At 48.6% G+C, this 23,054-nt stretch overlaps 2 protein-coding genes across 2 annotated transcripts; both read left to right on the plus strand.

Annotated features, from left to right (window-relative positions):
* The first annotated feature begins 883 nt into the window (after positions 1-883).
* On the plus strand, positions 884-3,386 carry LOC136513777 (protein OCTOPUS-like). Its single transcript, XM_066507744.1, has one exon. The coding sequence runs from the start codon at positions 1,139-1,141 to the stop codon at positions 3,176-3,178; it is 2,040 nt and encodes a 679-aa protein (XP_066363841.1). The 5' UTR covers positions 884-1,138; the 3' UTR covers positions 3,179-3,386.
* Positions 3,387-6,759: 3,373 nt separating this feature from the next.
* On the plus strand, positions 6,760-8,531 carry LOC136510990 (nucleolar protein 58-like). Its single transcript, XM_066505246.1, has 2 exons — positions 6,760-7,398; positions 8,451-8,531. Exons 1-2 carry the CDS (start codon positions 6,760-6,762, stop codon positions 8,529-8,531), a joined length of 720 nt encoding a protein of 239 aa, XP_066361343.1.
* The last annotated feature ends 14,523 nt before the right edge of the window (positions 8,532-23,054 follow it).

Raw genomic sequence — 23,054 nt, forward strand, 5'->3', positions numbered from 1 at the left:
TGGAGATAAATCTCAGAGCTACAAGTAATTTGGCAAGGCTTGTGATAAGAATGCCAAAGACCAATTCCAGGTCCATTACGATTCCAGACCGTTTCGGTTTAACATCGGCCGGAACCGGGTATTCGTTGTTCTGGTCGTGAACTCGCTATCGAAGTTGCCACCGCACATGAAGTCATGAGGCAACTGCCCAACCATACTACTGCTACTCATAGTGACACTAGGTTCACGTTAGAGAGTGTGGCATGGCATGTGTGGGCTGTATGGATGCTGTAAACATACGCGGTCTGTTCGTTGATCGGTTTCTGGGCTGGTTTGGGCTGACTGGTGCTGGTTTGCTGTGAGAGAAAAACACTGTTGACTGGCTGGTTTAGGAGGCTGACGGTTTTTGCACGTTTGCAGCTGCTGTTTTTTTTCCCTGCTCGACCCGTGATATGGTCACATTGATGCTCGCACGCAGAATATGCTTTGGGACTGTGATCAGCTTCGGATCAAGCAACTCCGAAAGGCCAATCTTGGCGAGATCAGATCACAGCGGCGGTCGACACGCACAGCACAGCACAGAGCTGGAGCTACAGTAGTACGGAGTGAGGTTTGAGAGCGTGAGCTTGGATCCCCTCCCTTGAGAAAGGAGTACTCCTATATTAAAAAAGAGTTATTCTCACTCCTAAAAATCAACAATTTTTAATTTTGACCTAATATATTTAATAAAATATTAATATTTAAGGTATATAATTAGTATATTTAAAAAATATATTTAGAGATATAAATATTAAATAAATTTTTCTATAATCCTGGTTACAGTTGAGAAAGTTCGACGGAGAGAGTAAAAGCGAGCCAGCAGCCCCGAACCCCGAGAAGGCCAGAGGAGGAACCAAAGCAAAAAGAAACGGTGTGGTGGTGTGGAAGAAGAAGTGAGAAGAGAGAGAGTAGCTTTCTCCTCCTCTTCTCTCTCTGCGCCCCACGCTGCATCCTCAAAACCATTCCCTGGAATCCGTCGCGCCAGCCCTTCACAGCTGCCACGGCCCCGAGTGTGCCACCGCCGTGCGTGTCCAAGCAAGCAATGTGAGGGCGCGCCGCGGCTAAGCCAGCCAGGGGTGTCCAGGGTAACAACACGCGCGTGCGTGCGTGCGACGACGCGATGACGCTGCAGATGGAGCCGCCGGTGCCGCCGCCGCGGCGCTCGGTGTCGACGACCTGCGACCTCCACCCGGGGGAGACCTTCACGGGCTTCTGCGCCGCCTGCCTCCGCGAGCGCCTGGCCGGGCTCGAGGCCAACGCCGCCGCGGCCGGCGCCGCGCCGGGCCGCAAGTCCACCTCCGCCATCCGCTCGCTCTTCTCCCGCCCGTTGTTCGCCGCCGCCGCCGCCGCAGCGATGCCGGACCTCCGCCGCTGCAAGTCCTTCTCCTGCGGGCGCGGGGGCGACGCGCTGGCCGCCGCCGTCCTCGCGGGCGCCGGCGGGGCGTACGAGCCGCAGCGGCGGTCGTGCGACGTGCGCGGGCGGAGCACGCTCTGGGCGCTCTTCCACCAGGACGACCGCGAGCGGGTTCGCGACGGCACCGCCTTCGGTGCCTTCCCGGCCTCGTCCTCCGCCGCCGCGGCCGCGCTCGCCGCCGAGGTCCTTCCGCCCCCGCCGCCGCCGCTCCCTCCGCCGGCGTGCGTCCCTGAGATGTTCTTGGAGGAGGAGATTGCTGTGGCGGAGGAGGATTCCGACGAGATTGTTCCGGTGATGGAGCCCGTCTTGGTGGTGGACGACACCTCTGGGGAGATGGACACGGAGGTGAATGCGGCAGCGCGGGATGTTAGGGCCATGAAGGATCACATAGATCTCGAGTCCTCGCAGTCGCAGCAACCCAGCAAGAAGGTGCCGCCCAAGGACCTCAAGGAGATCGCCGGGAGCTTCTGGCTTGCCGCGTCGGTGTTCAGCAAGAAGTGGCAGAAGTGGAGGCGCAAGCAGAAGCTCAAGAAGCAGGAGGCCGCGGGCAGCAAGGCGGCGGCGGCGGCAATGCCCCCACCGGAGAAGCCCTCCAAGCCATCGTTCCTCCTCAGGCGTAGCCGCTTCCGCCGTGGTGAAGCCGGCTCCGAGTTCGCCGGCGGCCGGCGCTCGTGCGACACCGATCCAAGATTCTCCCTGGACGCCGGCCGCATGTCCGTCGACGACATGGGCTTCTCCTGGGACGAGCCCCGTGCGTCGTGGGACGGCTATCTGTTCGGCGCCGGCACCGGGGTTGGCCTCGGTCGCGCGCCGCCGCCTCTCTCCCGCCTACCTCCCATCCTCTCGGCTCTGGAGGACTCCCCCGCCGGCATCGTGGAGCGCTCCGACGGCCAAATCCCTGTGGAGGACGACTCCCAGCCGGGGCCCGACGCCGACGCGAACGTCCCTGGGTGCACGGCCCAGACGCGAGACTACTACATGGACACGTCAAGCCGGAGGCGCCGGAGCCTGGATAGGTCCAGCTCTGTGCGCAGGTCCTTCGAAGTCACCGACCCAAAGCCAGTGCCAGTGCCAGTGCCAGTGCCTGTTCCAGTGATTGCACCGGCCGCCGCCATTGTCAATGGCAAGGAATCCCCTCTAATGGGCAGCTCGGAGTTCTACCACTCCCACCACGCGGAAGACCTGTTCGACCACCGCTTCAGCACCACCTCGCTCGTCGAGGACTTCTCCGCGAGCCTGGACGCTGCGTTCCACGGCCCCGCGAAGAAGCCGCAGCGGTGGCGCAAGGCGTGGAGCCTCTGGGGCCTGATCCACCGCCGCGCCGCGGGCCGGAGGAACGGCGCGTCCGACGGCGGTGCGGACCGCGCGTTCTCGGAACCGTGGCCGGAGCTGCGCGTCCGCGGGTACAACGGCCGGATGATGCAGCGGTGCAACAGCAACGCGAGCGCGCGGAGCTCGTTCAGCAGCAACAGCGGCGGCGGCGGCGGGCTGGGCAGCTCGAGGCGCAGCTACGTGTTGGACGCCGCCGCGCACGGCCACGTGAAGCGGAGGCGCGAGGAGTACTGCGCGGCGGCGCTGGAGCGGAACCGCAGCGCGCGGCACTCGCCGGGCAACGCCGCCGACAACGGCATGCTGCGGTTTTACCTCACGCCGATACGGAGCGCCAGCGGCCGCCGGACCGCCGCCGTCCTCCCGGTAAAAGGCGGACGGCAGTCGTTCGCGCGGACGATGCTGGGGCTGTACTGAGTACTGACGACGGCGAGCTGCTGGTCATGCTGCTCCATTTCAGTAGGGCAGTATGAGCTGATGGCTTACATGTTCATTCAGGAGTTTGGGAGGTGGTATAACCAAAAATCGTTTACATGCTTGTGTAGCGTAGTGCAGTGATCCCTTTGTTCATTCGGGGGCTGGATAAAAATGAAGTTTAATCTCGTGATCACGACTTTAACTCTCTTTTTTTTTTGCGATTATCACGACTTTAGCTCTGTGCTGTTGTTCTGTGGCTCCGTTCTCAATCGCAAGTGTTCATCGTATCTGCGGTTTGTCATCCTGCCATGCGGCTATCACCGGCTCAATCAAGCGTTCATATTTCCTTTGCGTCAATGCGTGTCTCTTGCTTCCTTCCTTTGATCGTGACGAATTCGTGTCTCTTGCTTCCTTCCTTGGATCGTGACGAATTCCCTGGACAAGGTCGGACTGGAGATATGGGGTAGGCACACCGTGCGTGGCGGCGGCGACGTTGGACTCCCTCTCGGGGGAGGAGATTTAATATTTTACCATTATAACGGTCGTTGTCAATACATTTTTATTAGCAAAAAGAAAAACAAATAAAAAAACACCACTTAGCTCGCGTGGCACGCCAACCCCTCACGATAGCGTGGATCAAGTCAGCAACGCGTGTGAAATGTCACTCCTACCCCACCCTTCATCCAATCCCCAACGCAGCTCGCTCGACGAGCCCGCGCTCGTCTCCATGGCCACGGAACCTCTGAGGTTCGTCAAGGACGAGGCGTTCCGCACCTCGCTCCGTGGCCGCGGGGCCTCTGAGGTTCGTAAAGGACGAAGCGTTCCGCACCTCGCTGCGTGCCTACTGTGCCTCGTGCTTCGGCGACTCCAACCACCGCGACGTGCTGGACCTCAGCGAACGCCGTTGTCCAGACCTGGTGTTCACGTCGGATGCCTCATCTCGTAGTCATCCCAGATCCTCAGCGAATGCCTCGGCGACTCCAACCACAGCGTGTCGTTCAGCGGCGTCATGATGAACCTGGTGTTCACTTCGTGGATCATCCCATCGCTCAACATCTCGGCGGCCCTGTTGGGGTTCTTCCTCCTCAAGGCGTGGACGGGCCTGCTCGGCTAGATGGGCGTGCCGCACCGCCCCTTCACCCGCTAGGAGAACGCCGTCGTCCAGACTTGCGTCGTCGCCTGCGCCAGCATGACGTACAAAGGTACGCGCGATCTTGCTGCCCGTTCGTGATCTCCTCTCGTAGTCGCTCCTGTGTATACACGGCAACGACATTGCCATCGTTGCCCGGTCGCTGGCGCATGCGTGACATCATCGATGCGCTGCGTGTAATCAGGCGGGTTTGGGTCGTATCTTCTTGGGATGGACCGGGAGACGGCGGAGAAGACGAGCACCGCGAACATCAGCGAGCCGACGCTCGGCCGGACGATGACCTTCTTTTTCCTCGTCAGTTTCGTCGGCCTCCTCGTCATCGTGCCCATGAGGAAGGTACGTAGGCTCTGACCGACCACCAACCATCAGACAACGAGATCATCGCGTCCTGACATCACGTCCCTCCGTCATCCGATCCCACCGGTGAACACACCATGATCATTCGCCACAGGCTGACGTTCCCGAGCGGCTCGGCCATGGCGCACCTCATCAACAGCTTCCACAGCCCCCACGGTGTCATGCAGGCAAAGTGAGACCAACTTCTCGGCGCAATACAACAAGCTGGTGATTCTGCTGTTCGCGTCGTGGATCGGGGCCAGGAGTGGCGGCATCGTGGGGAGCCTCGTCATCTGGGTTGTGGTTGAAAACATCTAGACCTATCTATCTGTGTTTCGGTGATTAATGATAACAAAATATTACTATGACTAACATGAAGTCGTCTGGTTGCGACTGAACGCTGAGAAAAATGTGACTGGACGCTGGGTGCTAGAGTCCGGTCAACTCCAGTAAGGTTCCAGACAGAGAGAATCCTGATCGGACGCGTCCGGTCAGATCGGACGCTTGGTCAGGTTCCAGCTACTGACCGGACGCTGAGCAGCAAAGTGACCGGACGCTGGGTGCGAAAGTCCTGTCAACATCAGTAAGGTTTCATAGGACAGTTTTCGTGACAGGACGCGTCTTGACCGGACGCTGATCAAAGTCCGGTCACAACTTAACTGCTCGGTGGCGGGAAGAACTGACCGGTGCGTCCGGTCACCCCGCAGAGGCACATAACGGTTCGTTTTGAATGAGTGGTTATAAATACTTTCTCTATTCACTCAAGGAATCACCTTTGCTCATTTCAACAGCTGAGAAACACCCTTGAGAGTGCCAAGGAGAGTAAGATCCTAGTGAGATGATTGAGATTTGAGAATCCAAGAGACAGACCTTATTAGTGAAAGCAAGAGTAGCAAAGTGTGCATCCACCCTTATCATTAGGCTTGTCGTGGTCAAGTGAGAGTTCATGCTTATTACTCTTGGTGATCGTCATTACCTAGACGGCTTGGTGGTGATTGGGAGCTTGGTGATCATCCAACGGAGCTTGTGGATGGCCAAACTCAAGTTGTGAGCGGTTGTGGGTGATTCACCGCAACGGAGTGTCAAAAAATCAATCCGTAGAGAGCACTTGATCCTTGCACGGATCAAGGGGGAGCTACACCCTTGCGCGGGTGCTCCAATGAGGACTAGTGGGGAGTGGCGACTCTCCGATACCTCGACAAAACATCGTCGTATTCCTCCTTCTCTCTTTACTTTGAGCATTTACTTTGAGCAATTCAATTCTTTTTCTTTATATTCATAGAATTGCCATGTTAGAGTAGAATTAGAACTTGAGGTGCAAAACTTTTATGCGGTAGAATATTAGAAACACTTTATAGGCACACGGGGTGAAGTGAGCTAAGTGTAGAGTTTAATTATTGTAAAGAATTTTAGAATTAGCCCAATTCACCCTCCTCTTGGGCATCTTGATCCTTTCAATTGGTATCAGAGCCTCGTGCTCACGTATTTAGGCTTAACCGCCTAGAGAAAGATGTCTCACGGGGATTGTCTTTCTCCTATCTTTGAGGAAGATGATTTTTCTTATTGAAAAATTCACATGAAGGCATATTTAGAAGCTCTAGATGTTGGAATACTTAGAGCCGCCTCACAAGGATTCCCAAAACCTCGGGATCCCACGCACATTCAAGGCGATGAAGTAAACTACGAAAAATAGAATGCAAAGGCTAGAAACATCATCTTTAGAGGCCTTTGTAAAGATGTGTTTAATCGAGTGAGGAACCACAAGGACGCCCATGCACTATGGTCGAATATTTGTGTGCTCCATGAGAGAACTAAGAGCGAGCGTGAGGAACGCTATCATCTTGTAATGAAAAAGCTTAATTCTTTTGAGATGCTTCCTAAAGAGAGTGCTAATGAAATATACTCACGCTTGAATGTTCTTATATAGGAAGTCAATAGGCTTGGACTCACTCAAATACAACCATCCGATGTAGTAAGAAAAATCTTGAGTGTCCTCCCCATTGATAAATATGGGCATATTATGATCGTGCTTCATCAAGGTGATCTTTCCACCGCTACACCGATTCAAATCTTGGGAAAGATCAATGCTCATGAGATGTACATGCACATCACACCACGAGATGGCTCATCATCTACCAAGAAGAAAGACAAAGACTTAGCATTTAAGGCTAGCCAAGAGAAGGGCAAAGCAAGAATTGAGTATGAGAGCTTAAGTGATGATGAAGTTGATGATGCAAGTCTTGCTCTTACGGTGAGAAAAAATGCCAAGATGCTAAAGAAGCTCAACAAGAATGACATCAAGTTTGATAGCAAGAAAAAGAAGTTCTTCACTAGCACTAGAAGGAAGCCAATCTTCGAGATGGATTGCTACAATTGTGGAGAACTTGGTCATCTAGCTTATCAATGCACCAAGCCCAAAAAAGATAAGTACAAGAAGAATTACAAGGACAAGAAAGATGACTCAAGTGATGAAGATGAAGATAAGAAGAACAAAAACAAGCCATACAAGAAGAAGGATGGCAAGAAGAAGGACTTCCACAAGAAGAAGAAAAATGGCAAAGCATACATAGTCAGTGAATGGCTCACGGACATTGATTTATCTAGTTGCTCATCCGATGATGATAGTGACAACGAGAAGGTGGCCGTCATTATGATTGACTCTTCATTATCTTCACCAATACCACCACCATCATCCTCTACACTCCTATACCTTATGGCCAAGAGTGAACGAAAGGTATCAAATGATGATGATAGTAGTGGTGATGATCATGCTAACAATGATGATAGTGATAGTGATAGTGATGATGATGAATTTGAATCACCTTCATATGATGATCTTATCAAATTGCTAAACCAATACACTAAGATCATTAGAAAGACTATAGCTAAGAATGACAAGCTAAAAGCTAAGAATGATTCTCTTTTAGCTAAATGTGATATAGCGGAAAATGCTAGTGTTGAGCTTAGAGAAGCAAATGATGCTATGTCATTCAAACTCAAGGAGCTCAAATCTTCTAAGAAAGAGCTTAAAGATAAACATGATAAACTTAAGGGGATGCATAAAGAGCTCATCACTAGCTACAAAATGCTAAAAGAAGAATATACAACACTCAAGATCAATCATGATAATCTTGTTATCGCTCAAGAATTTTTATCCAATGAGCCACATGATGCTACTAACGATGTTGTTAAGATTGATATAGCTACATCATATGATGATTTGATTGTTGAGAGCATTGAGCAAGGATCTAGTGGCAAAGGCAAGCAAGTGGTTGAAACCGACAACTATGATGAGTATGTCAAGCTCAAGCATGATAATGAAAAGCTTAAGAAAGATCTTGAAGAGCTCAAAACCACCAACACTATAGTGTTAGAAACTCTTAATCATGATGGTGATTTGATTCTTGAGAATGAGAAGCTCAAAGAAGAGAACAAGAGACTCAAGAAAGAGAAAATTGATGATGCGCTCAAAGAAGAGAACAAGAAGCTCAAGTTGGAAAAAGAACATCTCAAGATTGGATTGAGCAAGTTTACAAGAGGCAAACATCTTCAAAGTGAGTTACTAATGAACACCGTTATAAAAATGGATAGAAGTGGCATTGGGTACTTGGCAAACCAAGAGAAGAAGGCTCAAGCTCAACAACAACAACACAGGTCAAAGCCAAAGCCAAAGCCAAAGAGGTGTTTTGAGTGTGGACAAGAAGGTCACTTTGCCCATGAATGTCAAACTCCACCACCACAACCCTTGCCCAAGCATGCTGGACCCTTTGCTTTCAATGCTATCAGGCCCTAAAGCCAGGCGCCATTACAGACCCATCGAAGTACATCGTCCAGTACTCATGGATGACGTCGGAGGTCGGTAGCTAGACCTCCGTCCATTCGGCGATAAAATCCACGAGAGCCCATGAGTTCGAGTGCCTACTTAGAGATCCGTCCCATAGTGTCGTGGTTGCGGACGATGTCTCCAAGCCGGTATGAAGTGACGACCGTGACTTCATGATCGGTGAAGTAGTGCAGGAGCTTCTAGGTCGCCATTAGCACGGCGTATAGGAGTTTTTGCACCTTGGGGTCGGTGAGTACCTCTCTGACAAAGTATACGGATTGTTGGACCTTAAGGTGGTGTCCTGTCTCCTCCCTTTCGACGACTAGGGCGGCGCTTACCATGTGGTTGCTTGCCGCGACGTAGAGGAGGAGGGGTTCTCCCTGTTCGGGAGCGACGAGGTTTGGGGCCGACGTCAGTGACGCTTTGAGGCTCTCTAAAGCCTGCTATGCTTCCTCAGTCCAGACAAACGCGTCTATCCTTTTGAGTAGCTCTTAGAGAGGCATCCCTCGCTCGTCGAGCCAGGAGATGAACCGACTCAGGGTGGCTAGACAGCCAGTGAGCCTTTGTATGCCTTTGACGTTGCGTATAGGGCCCATGTTGGAGATGGCCATGATTTTTTGGGGTTGGCCTCGATACCGTGTTCGGACACGATGTATCCAAGCAGCTTCCCCTTTAGAACTCCAAAAACACATTTTTTAGAATTCAATTTGATGTTGAACCTTCGGAGGTTCATGAATGTCGTGGCCAAGTTCGTGATCAGGTCGCAAGCTTGAACCGTTTTGACCACTATGTCATCAACATAGACGACGATGGTTGGTTTTGGCTGGTCGACCTAATTAGATTTGTCGAGCGAGTCGATTTGGTTGGTGAAGCATTGCTGCATGCACCGTTGATAGGTGGCGCCAGCGTTCTTCAGGTGAAAAGGCATGGTTACGTAGCAGTACGAACCATACGAGGTGATGAACAAGGTTGTGAGTTGATCGAACTCTTTTATCGCAATCTGGTGATAGCCTAAGTAGGCATCTAGAAAGGAGAGGATCTCGCATCCTGAGGTGGAGTCGACTATCTGGTCTATGCGTAGTAAAGAAAAGTGATCCTTTGGACACGCCTTGTTGAGGCCAGTATAATCGACGCACATTCTCCATTTTTGGTCTTCTTTTTAACAAGAACAGGATTGACAAGCTAGTCGGAGTGGAATACCTCTCTAATGAAAGCGGTGTAGGCGTTGCTTGGTGGGCTTTGAGCTCGAGATGAGGCGTAGTGCGTGCACAGCGATCTCCCATGGTATGCCTGGCATGTTAGATGGTTTCCATGCGAAGACATCAAGATTGGCGCGTAGTAAGTCGACGAGCTCACATTCCTATTTGTTCAAGAGCTCGGTCCCGATCCGCACCGTCTTGGTTGGGTTAGTGGGGTCAATCCCCACCGCCTTAGTTTCCTCGAGTGGGCGAAAGGCCATCAAGGTTGGTTTGTTGTAGTCTGGAACTACTGGGGTCGATGACTCCCTGAGCCATGGGAGCTCGGATAAGTTGATGACATCAGTGGCAAGCTCGAAATGCTCACGGACACACATGAAGGCGTGCGAGAAGGTGCTACCCACAGTGATGATGTCATTCGGTCCTGACATCTTAAACTTTAGGTAGGTGTAGTTGGGGACCGCCATGAACTTGGCGTAGCATGGCCACCCTAAGATGGCGTGGTAAGACCCCAGGAAGTCCACCACCTTGAAGGTAAGCACCTCCGAGCGGAAGTTGGCTCGATCGCCAAATGTGACGGGCAGGTCGATCTACCTAAGAGGGTATGCCTGCGTCCCTGGGATCACGCTATGGAAGGGAGAGCTCACTTGGTGGAGCTCCGACCGAGGGATACGCATGGCGTCAAGGGTGTTGACGTAGAGGATATTGAGTCCGCTGCCTCCATCCATCAGTACCTTGGTGAGGTGCTTCTTGCGGACGATGGGATCGATGATGAGCGGGTAGCGCCTCGGTTTGGCGATGTGGGACGGATGGTCCCTCCGATCAAAAGTGATCGGTGAATCTGACTAGCGGAGGAAGGTGGGGACGGCCATTTGGGCGATGCATGCCTCTCTATGGTGCACTTTGTGTTGGCGCTTGGAGTAGACGGCATCGAACCCCCCGAAGATCAAGATGCATTCCTCGGGATCAGGAAAGCTATCCCCATCCTTGCCCGCCACGCCCCCTTTCTTGGCTGCTACCTCCTTGCCCTTTCCTTCCTTTGGCTCGCTGGCCTATCGTAGGAAGTGCCTAAGGAGCTCACAGTTCTTGTAGAGGTGCTTGAAGGGGTAGGCATGTTTGGTGCATGTGCTATCTATGAGCTTGTCGAAGTGGTCAGACAGGCCCTACTAGGGCTGCTTGCTCGCATGATCAGTTGCGGTGACCAACATGGTGTTGGCTGGTCAGCATCGATCCTTCTTGTTCTTCTTGCCCCTCTATGTGGAGGGCCCTTGTCTTGGTCCTCACGCTTGGCCTTGCCCTTGTCTCGGCCTCCGTTGAATACTGCTCTGATCGCCTCCTCGTCAGAGGCGTGGTTCATGACAACATCGAGCAGGTCACTGGTGGTACGGGGCTTTAGGCAGCCAAGCTTGTGGATTAGGGACTTGTAGGTTGCCCCGGAGAGGAATACGCTGATGACATCTGCGTCGACGACATTAGGAAGGGAGTTGCACCGCTTCGAGAACCTATGGATGTAATCTCGTAGGGACTCATTGGGCTCCTGCTGGCAATTCTTGAGGTCCTAGAAGTTCCCAGGGCGGACATACGTCCCCTAGAGGTTCCCAACGAAGACCCTTTTGAGGTCCACCCAGTCGCAGATGCTGTCGTGCGAGAGGAATTCGAGCCACGCTCGAACATATTCCCCCACACAAATGGGGAGGTATTGAATGGTGAAGTGATCATCATCCACTCCTCTGGCTCATCAGGCGAGTCAGAAGTCTTCGAGCCATATACCGGGATTCATCTCCCCAGTATATTTGGAGATGTTGGTCGGTGGTTAGAAGTGTTGTGGGAATGGCGCTCTCTAGATGTGCCGGCTAAAGGCCCATGGTCCCAGGCCATTCGGACTAGGACTCTGGTCGTTGGGTCGGTGACCGCGCCTAGGGTGCGTTTCACCAGTCCCTTAGATGGTTTGACCGGAGCCTATGTTGCCTGCTCTCACCGTCGCCCGATGGACATTATCATCATGTCAGGCCCAATGTCGGTTGCTGATGACATTGTGAGCGTCTCGATTCGACCCAAGGCGTTCGCGCACAGGTGGCCGGTGTGGAGCGGGCACCATGTTAGGTTGTGGCGCAGCTGAGGCCTCCTGTTTCACGCCTGGCGGCTATAGAGGCGAGCGGATGGAATGATGCGTCTGGTGCGTCCCTGCTCCCCTGGTGGGGAGAGAGGCCACGAGTCAGTGGCGCGATGTAGAGCTTTCCACCTATTGAATGGTGGCGGTCTTCACCAGTGCCCAAAGGTTCCGGTGGACTACCTATTCCTATGGGTCGACGAGTTCGGGAAGGCCGCGCAGAAGCATCATCGCCACGGTGATGTTCTGGCTAGCCCAAGCGAACTATGGGGGATCGTTCCCCCATCGATGATGTCGTGCTGGACCTAGCGAGCACGACCCCAAGCGCCGCTCATCAGGTCATGCACGTGGGGCGCAACACGCTGCGCCGAGCGCGCCAACATAGGTGGCGGGTGGTTCTGCCGCCTTTGTCAAAGCTCATCGCCATGCACCTAGGCACACGCGAGGGCATCGGCGCGAGGGTCCGGAGTGGTGTGGGTCTGTAGAGACTCCGCTACCACCGTCGGCTGTCCTGGGGCATCCGCCCTAGTGCACTCCTGAGACAGAGGGTGGCTAGGTGCCACGACGTCGCCGATGCTGGAGCCGTCGCTCTCATCATCGTCATACATGAGGTCATGAAAAGAGGTAGGAGTGTAGCTCGCCATCCCCAAGAATTCGGATGTGAGAGGAGGCGGTGCTAGCATCCTTCGGAACCCCTAGGCATACGCGTCCATGTGGGACGCGAGGCCGTAGGGCAACCGATCGCATGGCAGTCGCGGTAGGGACAATGGGGTCCCTCCGAAGAATCGGAGAAAGTCAGTAAATAGCGAGTAAATAGCAAAGAGTATGTTACTCACAGTTGAGTTTGAGCCCTGCGTGGGTGAAAGGTCCTAATATGGCTAGAGGGGGGGTGAATAGCCTATTTAAAAATCTACAAATCAACTAGAGCAATTTGATTAGTATAACAAATAGCATAATGCAAACTTGCTCTAGCTCTACAAGGGTTGCAAGCCTCCTATCCAACAATTCTAGTTGCAATGATTACTTAGGCACACAAACTTGCTATGTAATTACTCACTAAGAGCTCTCAATCTTGCTACTCTAAAGAGCTCAACTAGATGAATGTAAATAATAAAGCAAGCTCTCAATTCTAATTACACTAAAGAGCTTGTATCAACTAGTTTGCAAGAATGTAAATAAGTGAGTAGGGTGATTATACCGACGTGTAGGGGATGAACCAATCACAAGATGAATATATAGCCAATCACCGGGAGAATGCTAAAGACAAGAGACAATCGATTTTCTCTCGAGGTTCATGTGCTTGCCAACACGCTATGTCCCCATTGTGTCGACCAACACTTGGTGGTTCGGCGGCTAAGAGGTGTTTCACAAACCTCGTCCACACGATTGGACACCGCAAGAACCGGCCCATAAGTGAGGTTACTCAATGACACGAGCAATTCACTAGAGTTACCTTTCAGCGCTCCGCCGGAGAAGGTACAACTCCCCTCACAATCACCGGAGACGACCACGAACAATCACCAACTCATGCCAATCCTCCACTGCTGCACCGAGCCGTCTAGGTGGTGGCAACCACCAAGAGTAACAAGCGAAATCCGCAGCGTAACACAAATACCAAGTGCCTCTAGATGCAATCACTCAAGCAATGCACTTATATTCTCTCCCAATCTCACAAAGATGATGAATGAATGATGGAGATGAGTTGGAGGACTTTGGCTAAGCTCACAAGGTTGCTATGTCAATGAAAATATGCAAGAGATTGAGCTTGAGCCGGCCATGGGGCTTAAATAGAAGCCCTCACAAAATAGAGCCGTTGTACCCCTTCACTAGGCACACTGCGGGCTGACCGGACGCTCCGGTTAGACTGACCAGACGCTGGCCCCAGCGTGCGGTCAACCGATGTAAGCCATGTGTCATTCAGAGTTAAACTTGAGCCGTCAGATCACAATGGCTATTAACTGACCGGACGCTCCGGCAAAACTGACCGGACCCTGAACCACCAGCGTCCGGTCATTTATAGTAAGGGTCCAAATCTGGTTTTCTTCGATCGGACGCATCTGGTCCACCTTGACCGGACATAGACCAGCGTCCGGTGCTAAACCCTAGTCACTGTGTTGCCATGTCAGTTTGACCGGACGTAGAAACCAGCGTCCGGTGCATCTCAGGTCCAACGTCCGGTGCAACACTGAAACTGGCGACCGCTCTGCCACACCTGACCGGACGTGCCAGTCCACCCAAGATCAGCGTCCAGTTACTCATAGTGACCTCCATTTTTTCTGTCTAGGGTGCCGGTGGCACCGTCGGACTGTCCGCACTCTACGGGTGGACACTCCACCGGTGGAGTTTCTTGCCCTTGCACCTAAACTTCACTACCCTTGATCAAATGTGCCAACCACCAAGTGTATCACCTTATGCACATGTGTTAGCGTATTTTCACAAACATTTTCAAGGGTGTTAGCACTCCACTAGATCCTAAATGCATATGCAATGAGTTAGAGCATCTAGTGGCACTTTGATAACCGCATTCCAATACAAGTTTCACCCCTCTTAATATTACGGCTATCAATCCTAAATGTGATCACACTCACTAAGTGTCTTGATCACCAAAACAAAATGGCTCCTATATTTTATACCTTTGCCTTGAGCCTTTTGTTTTTATCTTTCTTCTTTTCCAAGTTTAAGCATTTGACCATCACCATGCCATCACCATTGTCATGATCTTCGCCATTACTTCATCACTTGGAGTAGTGCTACCTATCTCATAATCATCTTGATAAACTAGGTTAGCACTTAGGGTTTCATCAATTAACCAAAACCAAACTAGAGCTTTCAATCTCCCCCTTTTTGGTAATTGATGACAACCCTTATACAAAGATATGAATTAAAGTTCATTTGAATCCATGTTGCTTGCCCAAGCATATTTACCATGTGTAAAGGATATGGACAAGTTTTATGAACTCCATATGATAGCAATTGCTCCCCCCTACATATGTGCTAAGAGTTTAGATTGTAGCTTGCACATATGATTAGATAGGAAATATAGGAGTCAATTTCTACCAAATGATGCTAAGGTATAAGAGATGGACCTTTGAAGCGTGATACCAATCAGAGTGCACCAATATACCATCCTTAGCACCATTAGTAACTAGACATATACAAGAACTAGAATACCCCATGAGATCAACATTACATGCAAGGGTCTAGTTTCCATAGAATGAACATAAGTCTAATTACTTAGCCTATGCATGCTAGTTTTTCATTTCAACATTCAAACCTACAACTAGCATACACCACACAAGCATGGATATTTGAAATTAAAACTTATGCCATGCAAGCAAACATATGTAATGCTCATTCAAATACACCATACAAGTTTATGAGCTTGCTCCCCCTATTTGTATGCTCAAAATTTGAATTAATCCCCTTCTTTTGTCATATATTATCTCTCCCCTTTTGTCATATATTATCTCTCCCCCTTTGTTTCACTATCTTTGTACACTATTTCTCCCCCTTTGTCATCAATGACCACAAAGGCTTAAAGTATAGATAGAGTAGGAGTAATAATGTCAACAATTTGCACAAAAGATGGCCTCAAATTATAGATATTTTAGGGTGAGACCATGTGAAATGAGGATCATTTTTCCCAATTTGGTTCAATCTAGATTACTTACAAAAGATATTTAACTCGGTTTGATCCAAGGACAAGCTTCTTCATACCTCCAAATAAGGGTTATCTTGTACCATGTTGAGTTAAATACTTATAGCTCATTTTCTAAATCAAATACTAGGTTTACAAGCCCACAAACATGTCATATGCTACCACTAGATCATTTCAAACATTCAAGCAATAGTGGTACCATACAAGCATCAAATTCATTTAATCTTCATGAATGAACCTATTCAAATGGGAAATATGTCTAGATACACTAAACAAGTCCTTAGCAATGTATGGATGACATGTCAATCAACTTTACCTTGCTTAGCTCGAAGGAGAGGCATGTCATATATAAATTGGGGGGGGGTGCATCAACACATATTGGAGAAGTCAAGTATGTTCAATTCATTCCTTAGCTTGCAAAACCTCTTCTCATCAAGTGGCTTGGTGAATATGTTGGCAAGTTGATCTTCGGTGCCCACACCCTCTATGCAAATGTCCCCTTTTTGTTGGTGATCTCTTATGAAGTGATGACAGACATCTATATGCTTTGTTCTTGAGTGTTGAACCAGGTTGTTGGTGAGCTTTACGGCACTTTCATTGTCACATAACAATGGCACTTGCTTGAACTTGATTTCAAAATCACTCAAGGTAGCCTTCATCCAAAGTAATTGAGCACAACAACTACTGGCCAAAATGTACTCTGCTTCGGCGGTTGAAAGTGCTACACTATTTTGCTTCTTTGATGACCAAGATACAAGTGATCTTCCCAATAGTTGACATGTGTCTGATGTGTTCTTTCTCTCAACTTTGCATCCTGCATAATCAGAATCCAAATATCCAATCAACTCAAATCTTGCTCCTTTGGGATACCATAATCCAACATGTTGTGTATGCTTCAAGTACCTCAATATTCTCTTAGTTGCCTTCAAATGACTTTCTTTTGGCGAGGCTTGAAATCTAGCACACATGCATACACTAAACATTATATCCGGTCTTGATGCGGTCACATAGAGTAGACTTCCAATCATAGACCGATACATCTTTTGATCCACCATGTTGCCACTAGCATCACTATCCAAGCTTCCACTTGTTCCCATTGGTGTACTAATAGCTTTACTATCATCCATTCCAAACTTCTTGAGCATATCCTTGATATACTTGCCTTGTCTTACAAATGTGCCATTCTTCATTTGCTTGATTTGAAGATCAAGGAAGTAACTAAGTTCTCCAATCATACACATCTCAAACTCACTTGCCATCATCTTACCAAACTCCTCACAAAATTCTTGATTTGTTGATCCAAAAATGATATCATCAACATAGATTTGCATTACAAACAAGTCATTTCCAAGCTTCTTGGTGAAGAGAGTGGTGTCAACCTTTTCCATCTTGAATCCCTTAGAGAGTAGGAAATCCCTCAATCTCTCATACCATGCTCTAGGTGCTTGTTTCAATCCATACAAAGCTTTTCTCAACTTGTAGACATGGTTGGGTTTCTTCTCATCTTCAAAACTAGGAGGTTGCTCAACATACACAAGCTCATTGATGTACCCATTTAGAAATGCACTTTTCACATCCATTTGGTACAACTTGATGTTGTGGGCACAAGCATAAGCTAGTAAGATCCTAATTGCTTCCAATCTTGCAACCGGGGCATATGTTTCTCCAAAGTCAAGACCTTCAACTTGAGTGTAACCTTGAGCCACTAATCTTGCTTTGTTCCTTATTACTATCCCATCTTGATCTTGCTTGTTCCGAAAGACCCACTTAGTTCTAATCACATTATGATCTTTAGGCCTCTTAACTAAATCCCATACTTGGTTTCTTGTAAAGTTGTTTAGCTCTTCATGCATAGCATTGATCCAATCAACATCCCTCAAAGCTTCATCTATCTTCTTAGGTTCAATGGATGACACAAATGAGAAATGCTCACAAAATAAGGCCAATCTTGATCTTGTTTGCACACCTCTTGAAATATCACCAATGATAGTGTCCAATGGATGATCTCTTGCAACATTAGTTGGTTGAAGCACTTGCACTTGATTGCTTGCATTAGATTGATCACTTGGTTGAGATGATGAACTAGCCATTTGTTGATCTTGCACATTGCCATCACTAGTGCTTGCTTGGATTTGATCATGAGAACCACTAGCTTGCACATTTGAGTTAGAGAGCACTTGATTCTTGTCATCTTCAATATCAATCACCTCTCTAGGCCTTATATCACCAATATCCATGTGCTTCATTACATTGATCAATGGAGTGCCTTTCACATCATCTAGGTTCTCATCTTCCTCTTGGGAACCATTTGTTTCATCAAACTCCACATCATGAACCTCCTCAAGAGTACCACTAGCCAAATTCCAAACTCTATAAGCCTTGCTAGTAGTGGAGTAACCAAGCAAGAAACCTTCATCACATTTCTTTTCAAACTTGATCAATCTAGTGCCTTTCTTCAATATATAGCATTTACAACCAAAAACCCGGAAGTATGCTATGTTGGGCTTTCTTCCATTCAATAGCTCATAAGGTGTCTTTTCCATCATGGGGTGACAATTGAGCTACTGGCAATAGGTTGAAGTTCAAGCTCTCTACTAGTAGCACATTAGAAATGCTCAAATCATTGGATATTGCAATCTTACCAAGCCCTTTGACCTTGCCTTTACCATTGTCACCAAATGTGATACTATCAATCCCATTGCTCTTGTTTTCATTAATTGAATTGAACATTCTTGGATCACCGGTCATGTGTTGTGTGCACCCACTATCAAGCACCCAATGCCTTCCTCCAGCTTTATAATTTACCTACAAAAGAAGATCAATTCTTTTTAGGTACCCAAACTTGCTTGGGTCCTTGTAGGTTAGTCACCAAGGTCTTTGGTACCCAAATGTCCTTCTTCTTTAGGCCCACAATTGGTGTACCAATGAACTTAGCCTTCACACCATTGGCACCCTTATAAAGCATGTAACAAGAATCAAATTTGATTGAGGATACATTAGGTAGCTTGTTCTTGTTAGTCTTGCAATTTTGCTCTATATGTCCAACTTGCTTGCATCTATTGCAAAACTGACTATTGCCCTTCACAAAGCTAGCTTTGGGAGTGACAAAGGTTGCCTTGCCTTTCTTGGGGGTATAGTCTAATCCCTCTTTGTTGAGAGAAAATCTTTGGCTACCTAAGCACTTTAGCAAGTGGGCTTCTCCACCATAGGCATTGCCTAAGGCACGAGTGAGCTCATTCACCTCCTTCTTGAGGGTCTCATTTTCCACCATTAGTGATGTATCATTCATAGGTGGAGTAGTAATGATTGTGCTACAAGAAGTGTTAGTAGGAGCAACAATAATGGGTTCATAAAAAGATTCATCAATAAGATCACATGTTAGTCCCACATCACAAGTTATGATCACTTGCTCCTTGGAGTACTCTTCATCATCATCATCATCACTCCTACAAGCATCACTTTCACATTCATCATCATCGCTCACATCATATTTTACCTTGGTAGGTTTTGCCATGAGGCATGTCGATGGAGTGTCGAAGATGGAGGGCTTGTTGTTGATGGCAATGCTTGCTAGTGCTCTCTTGATAGATTTCTTGTCATCATCACTAGAGCTATCACTATCCGAAGAGCCATCACTATCCCATGTGACCACATAGCCTCCACCCTTCTTCTTCTTTTGGAAGGTCATTCTCTTCTCCTTCTTCTTCTTCTTTTCTTTCTTATCCTCCTTGTGCTTCTTCTTCTCATCCTCATCATTGTCACTATTGTATAGACAATTTGCTACTACATGATCGGGGCTTTTGCAATTGTAGCATCTTCTCACATACTCTTTCTTCTTGGTGTGATCTCTTCTCTTTCTTGCACCATAGCCCTTCTTCTTTATAAACTTGCCCATCTTGTGCACAAAGAGAGCCATAGCTTCATCATCAATATCACTAAGATCATCATCACTTGATTCTTTCTTGGACTTGCCCTTGTTCTTTGATGATGATGAGCTAGCCTTGAATGCTATGCTTTTCTTCTTCTTGTCTTCTTCTTCCTTCTTGTCATCCTTGTCATCCCCCTCCCTTTCCACACGGTATGTCTCTTATGTCATGACATCACCTAGTACTTGGTTGGGGGTAATATTCTTCAATCCTCCTCTTATGATTAGTAATCTTAACATCTCAAATCTTGGAGGTAGGCACATCAAGAACCGATGGGAGACATCATCATCCTTGATCTTTTCTCCCAAAGCCTTCAAGTCATTGACAATTACTTGTAGCTGATGGAACATCTCCGAAATACTCTCATCATCCTTCATCTTGAAACTTGTCAACTTGTCCTTGAGAATGTACAACTTGGCACTCTTCACCACCGGTGTGCCCTCATAAGTTTCCTCCAATCTTGTCCACACCTCATTAGCTCTTTCACAATCCTTGATTTGCTCAAACACCTTGGAATCAATGGCATTGTATATGGTGTTGAGAGCCATTGTATTGCATTGCTTGTTGGTTCTATCTTGGTTGGTGGGATTGTCGGGATCAATGATGGCATAATCATTTTTGGTCACTTCCCATACTTGATCATTGATTGAACCAAGATACATTTTCATCTTTCTTTTCCAATAGTCATAGCTTGTGCCATCAAAGAACGGTGGTTTGCCCCCCACATGGTTGAACACAACTTGAGCCATAATTTGACACCGAGGTTGTTAAGCCTTCAATCAAACGGTGACCATGGCTTTGATACCACTTGAAAGGTCCTAATATGGCTAGAGGGGGGGTGAATAGCCTATTTAAAAATCTATAAATCAACTAGAGCAATTTGATTAGTATAACAAATAGCATAATGCAAACTTGCTCTAGCTCTACAAGGGTTGCAAGCCTCCTATCCAACAATTCTAGTTGCAATGATTACTTAGGCATACAAACTTGCTATGTAATTACTCACTAAGAGCTCTCAATCTTGCTACTCTAAAGAGCTCAACTAGATGAATGTAAATAATAAAGCAAGCTCTCAATTCTAATTACACTAAAGAGCTTGTATCAACTAGTTTACAAGAATGTAAATAAGTGAGTAGGGTGATTATACCGACGTGTAGGGGATGAACCAATCACAAGATGAATATATAGCCAATCACCGGGAGAATGCTAAAGACAAGAGACAATCGATTTTCTCCCGAGGTTCACGTGCTTACCAACACGCTATGTCCCCATTGTGTCGACCAACACTTAGTGGTTTGGCGGCTAAGAGGTGTTTCACAAACCTCGTCCACACGATTGGACACCACAAGAACCGACCCACAAGTGAGGTAACTCAATGACACGAGCAATTCACTAGAGTTACCTTTCGGCGCTCCGCCGGGGAAGGTACAATTCCCCTCACAATCACCGGAGACGGTCACGAACAATCACCAACTCATGTCGATCCTCCACCGCTGCACCGAGCCATCTAGGTGGTGGCAACCACCAAGAGTAACAAGTGAAATCTGTAGCGCAACACGAATACCAAGTGCCTCTAGATGCAATCACTCAAGCAATACACTTGGATTCTCTCCCAATCTCACAAAGATGATGAATCAATGATGGAGATGAGTGGGAGGACTTTGGCTAAGCTCACAAGGTTGCTATGTCAATGAAAATGTGCAAGAGATTGAGCTTGAGCCGGCCATGGGGCTTAAATAGAAGCCCCCACAAAATAGAGCCGCTGTACCCCTTCACTGGGCACACTGCGGGCTGACCGGACGCTCTGGTTAGACTGACCGGACGCTGGCCCCAGCGTCTGGTCAACCGATGTAAGCCATGTGTCATTTAGAGTTAAACTTGAGCCACCAGATCACAATGGCTATTAACTGACTGGACCCTAAACCACCAGCGTCCGGTTGTTTACAGTAAGGGTCCAAATCCAGTTTTCTTCGATCGGACGCGTCCGGTCCACCTTGACCGGACACAGACCAGCGTCCGGTGCTAAACCCTAGTCACTGTGTTGCCATGTCAGTTTGACCAGACGCAAAAACCAGCGTCCGGTGCATCTCAGGTCCAGCGTCTAGTGCAACACCGAAACTGGCGACCGCTCTGCCACACTTGACCGGACGCGCCGGTCCACCCAAGATCAGTGTCCGGTTACTCACAGTTGAAACGACCCTGATTTCCACGAAGGGAAATCCACAGAGTCAAAGTGTAATAAGACCGTTGTAGATCTTATTACCCAAATTCCAGTCGAATATCACATCCATACAACGATAATATCAGAGTACAAATAGTGCAGAAATACATAAATTATTACATCGCCGCATTGGCGGAATCCAAAAATAGCATTCATTCAGAACAGCTTGAAGATAAGATCACCAAACTCGAGCGTAGGAATGAACCCCTCAACCGTCAAACTCCTCGGAGCTATACTCCTCAGCAGAACCTGTGTGCCAAAATTTATCAGTACGATTTGTACTGGCCACTCCCAACCCTATGAGCATTGCTTTGTGGAAATTGGATGTAAGTTGGATATAATCAAAAGGAACCTATAAGGCTAGGGTTTCCTATGTTATAGCATATCAAGTATATAATAATAGTTGGTCAAGTTTTATCACCATTCCCACACACATTCCACCCCATTCCTGACCAGAGCCCGGCTCGATCCTAGGATTGATATACCACCATCTCCACACCATCACCACATGTCCACCATACCATTCCACATCATCTCCACACCTTCACTCAGTCGATAGGCCAACTCCCTCTTGGCACTGTCTCAAGGCCCGTAGCCCCTGGCTACGACCGACACTCTCTCATAGGGGAAGAAGAGAAGGACTCATCTCCTATCTAGTTTAAGCGAAACCCAAGATAGGTCCATAGCCGACAAGTCGGCATATGTATCGATCGATCAACCATACACTCTGCAGAGGTTTCACATACCCACAAGATAGCCATCCTCAACGGTGCCCCGTCTAGGCAAATTCTGATCGCTTGCTAGCCTAGAACGATGCCACCCTACCTCTCAGCCCTGGAACATCCCAAGTCTAGTCTGGGATGGCTGATACTATGAGTCATAGATAGAGCCGGGGCCCTCTAGATGTCAGGAGCTAGGTCCACAAGGCCTCCTAAAGTCTCGGTAGGGTGTGGGGGGAAAGCGCGCACCCCGTACCTCCTTGCACATGTTCGCCTAGCAGTAGTGGCACCGCTCTACCAAGTAGTCCGACCATCCCACACCATATAGGGGGAGTGAGATGTAAGGCTTCCCGGTGAATCTGAGTACTAGTAAGTCCTTAGGGATGACCAAGCCTGAATGTCTTCATCAGGGTTTCCAATTACCGTGCCACCATAGCACCTCTACCCTGGGCTCCACCTCTCCGAGGTTCACACCCAAGGCCACCTCCAATTACCATTTACCCTCCATAGGTATTCCATATCCAAGTGCCCAGGTAGCACCACATGGCAAGACTCGCCCCAGGCTTGTCGTTATTCCAGCTCAGTCGATACAACCCTCACCCTCCACACACCCAAGTCACACACGCAGCACTCTCCCCATAGTCTAGATAACACCAGTTTCCTACCACGCATCAATGTAGTGCAAGCATAGTAGTAATGATAAGCAATGAAATATAGCAGCGAGCGTGTGACTAGCC

Source organism: Miscanthus floridulus, chromosome 16 (genome assembly GCF_019320115.1).
Source record: "Miscanthus floridulus cultivar M001 chromosome 16, ASM1932011v1, whole genome shotgun sequence".
Classification (NCBI taxonomy): Eukaryota; Viridiplantae; Streptophyta; class Magnoliopsida; order Poales; family Poaceae; genus Miscanthus; species Miscanthus floridulus.